General features: G+C 33.6%; 1 protein-coding gene across 1 annotated transcript; it reads left to right on the top strand.

The window, feature by feature from the left end:
- The first annotated feature begins 1,595 nt into the window (after window positions 1-1,595).
- Window positions 1,596-3,376, top strand: LOC124538773. The gene is made up of 2 exons (XM_047115958.1): window positions 1,596-1,733; window positions 2,097-3,376. The coding sequence occupies exon 2, from the start codon at window positions 2,105-2,107 to the stop codon at window positions 3,374-3,376; it is 1,272 nt and encodes a 423-aa protein (XP_046971914.1). The 5' UTR covers window positions 1,596-1,733; window positions 2,097-2,104.
- Window positions 3,377-3,773: the final 397 nt, after the last annotated feature.

Below are 3,773 nucleotides of genomic sequence, written 5' to 3'. Positions count from 1 at the left end.
ACCATCAGGTGGCCCATATGCTCGTCCACCAACCTATAACATAAAAAAAAGTAATTTAAGAGCTGAGATGGGTCAGTGGTTAGACCACGTGCATCTTAACTGATGATTTCGGTTTCAAACCCAGGCAAGCACCACTATATATATGTGCTTAATTTGTGTTTATAATCTCGTGCTCGGCGGTGAAGGAAAACATCGTGAGGAAACCTGCATGTGTCTAATTTCATTGAAATTCTGTCTCATATGCATTCCACCAACCTGCATTGGAACAGTGTGGTGGAATGTGTGCCCAACACTATCCTTAATGGAAGAGGAGGCCTTAGCTCAACAGTGGGAAATTTACAGACTGTTACTACGAGTAATTTATTTATATATTTATTGCATCTGTGCATTATAAATAACCTTTTAAATAGATAATTGGTAGGTATTTATGTATACATACATGTATCATATCTTAATGATGTATGATGAATGCGGAAGCGAGTTGATTTTTCTCGACTGCAGATACCAAGGACGATCGTGCATTGTTGCGTGTGTGTGTATGTTTGTATGTTACTACTAAAGCCCTCAACATGAAAATTTAATACATGATCCATCGTTCGATTTTCAAATACTTCCAAAACAATATGAGATAGATTAAGTGGACTCACAATACAGCATATAGCATCTTCTTAATTTTTTTACATCATATTATATAAGATTAAAAGCATACATTGGAAATAAATGATATGTTAGATTTGTAAGACAAGATCTTTGTTTATTTTCGGCACAGTATGAGGACGAAGAATAAAAATGTTTTTATTATTTAACTACCACAATTGATGTGAAAGTTTGTATGTTAGCTAATTACCACCAAAGAGATTATGTATGAACTTGACAAATATTGAAAATTGTAAACAATAATAAATTTCGACAAAAAGTCCAGTTCCATCCTCGGTCCTTCTCAGACCAGAGTCTGTTCTTCAATCAAAATCAAAATCAAAATAAACTTTATTCAAGTTGGCTCTTTACTATACAATTACTTTTGAATCGTCATTTAACAATTAAGCGAAGTTATCATCGGTTCGGAAAGTAGATTCTACCGAGAAGTAACGGCAAGAAACTCAGTAATTACTCTTTTTCAACATTTAAAAAGTACAATTGTATTAGTTAAATACAATTGTATATGCATGTAATGTATGGATGAATTCATAATTGTTATTGTTCTATATTAAATGATAGACATAAGATTATGAAATAAAGTAAAAAGTAGAGTAAGATTTTATAAACATCCCATGGCTAAAAGGATACCTTTACTGGTTGCTTTGTGCAAGCAAAGGTAAATATCTATATGCATGGTGATCACTTACTAACACAGACACTTAATAGCACAGATAATAAATATGACGCAATAAAAAAAGAACCATTGGTATGTCAATAGTAATTCAAATGCACCCACATTTGAATCCTTCTTTGATTTGTTATTGAACTTTCCAATAGTTATGGCAACACATTCGCATTAGTATTTTTATTTAAAAAATAATTAAAACCTAACTAAACTCTTTGGTATCATTAAAAATAATCAATATGACATTATGAATCGATTCAATATGGCTTAAAACTTCAAATTGCTGTGTTAACATTTGCATCTAAATTATTAGTTAAATGTTTGAGTGGATTAAATCATATAAATATGCTATCTTTTATGAATGAATTACAAGTGGAAAATCAAAAACATAACATAGTGAGATAATTTGGTTGGTACAAAATATGACATCCGTTTATAAGTTTGTGTAATTTCGTTTGTAAATATTGTTATATTTTTGATTCAGCAGAATATATTATTATTTTCCTTTAAATTATATCTCTACTCCTTTGCATATATCTCTCACTCAGCTTTTCAAGGATATATTTTATATGAGTTGCTATCAAGCCGAGTAAAATTTGATATAACATTTTATGAGAATATTTTCAAATTGGGCATTACTTTCTTCACCGATATTATCTATGAAAACTTTAGAAATATATAAGTTGAAATGAAGTTTATGCTCTACAATAGTTGACTATAAAAAAGTACATAAGAATAAGTTATTTTTATTTTACCTGAATAATATTTACAGATTAAATAATGGAGCAAATATTTATGATTGAAGTATTTGTAAAGAAGATAGTATTAAAAATCGAGCCACCGGAGAAAGATGAATATGAACTCAAAATGGAAGAGGAGGAGAGGAAGAGAGAGGCGGAGGCCTTAGCTGCAGCAGAGGCGGCAAAAAAGGGTAAAAAAGAAAAACCAGCTAAGAAGGGAAAAAAAGGTAAAGAGCCTCCCATGCCTTCTGAAGAGGAAATGAAATTCATGCAAACATGTACAATGCAATTTAATTGCTTACCATTGTTTGATTTTTATGTTGCTCATGATAACTTCATCCCACCTCCTCCTCCCCCACCACCTGGGAAAGGAAAGAAACCCCCAAAACCAAAAGGGAAGAAAGGAAAAGCACAACCAATAAAAATAGAGCTTCCATCAGAGCCCTTACCACAACCTCCCTACTTCGGGGTAGGAAATTCGATCATGTTTTTGTCAAGACCTTCAAAATTAGAAGAAGTATTGAGAAAAACTCCAATCTATATCACAGTTTGGAACAGAGATCAGGAGATGAATTGTATTGGTTTTTGTGTTATTGAATGGCACGAGTCGTTCTTTGACTGCCTTAAAAGATCTGCCGAACTGAATCCCGTGAACATGGATCAAGCCGAATACAGAGACACTTCACGACCAGAAATGGTAACAAATACCGTTGAATTGACACGACCTTTGCAATGCGAGGAAGATTTGAAAGCGTCAGGTGAAATTGAATTTTTTATTCGATTGACATGTATGGGTAATAGGGTTATAAGTTATTTTGTTGCCCTGCCAGAGATGGAAAGGCTGCCAGGGCGAAAATATTTATCGGATGACTTAAAACTGAAAGACGTTGAGGTTGTGAGGCATTGGGAAGGTACGACTATTGATGCTGTCCCACCTGTAGCTTACTTCTTCGGAGCTCCAGACATAATAAGAGAGCCAATAAAACCTGTTGAGGAACCAAAGGTTTATGACGACTTTGTAGCACCATATACTTCTAGTGAACTAGCTATTCTTGCCATGGGATTTCCTAAAGGCCCTTGTGGCGGTACAAATTGTCCTAAAAGAATGGAATATAGAGGTAGTCAACATCAATTCATTCATGGGGAAACTGTAAAGGGGAAATATCAACATGGACAATTTGTGAACAAAAGGGATGTCCATGGTCCTTGTGGCAGACTTGATTGTCCATTAGCAAAGAAAGTTCGTGCTTATCTGTGTTCAGAAGGAAGCTATAAGCCTTGTAGGAAACCGTGCAACAAAGACTATTACTAATGTAATGGATAAAGTTTTACGTATTTTGATGATAAAAATGACGCTTGCGATGTTTTTTCAAGCATAAATCAATAAAACATTAAAGTAAGATAAAAAACAATTGACTTTCTCTTTCTAAAGTCACCGCGCAAAACTGGGTCAACATTTTCATTTGGAATTAATTTCGGTAGTAAATGAATCATAAAGGTGTTATTCTGAATTTTATTCACGATGACAACGGTGAGTGATGCATTGCGATCGGTCTGGCATAATTTATTCTTTTGTTGGTCTACCCACTCACTAATTATTAAACCGCTTGTTAATACGCAAAATATCTCAATGACCTGAACGTAAATTATTTAGTTCACAAGTCTAAATAACTGCTGTAACATTTTTCATTTTTAGAAGATTTCTAGAC

This window comes from Vanessa cardui, chromosome 21 (genome assembly GCF_905220365.1).
Source record: "Vanessa cardui chromosome 21, ilVanCard2.1, whole genome shotgun sequence".
NCBI lineage: Eukaryota > Metazoa > Arthropoda > Insecta > Lepidoptera > Nymphalidae > Vanessa > Vanessa cardui.
The sequence above is the reverse complement of the archived record's forward strand: the minus strand, read 5'-3'. Positions and strand labels throughout refer to the sequence as shown.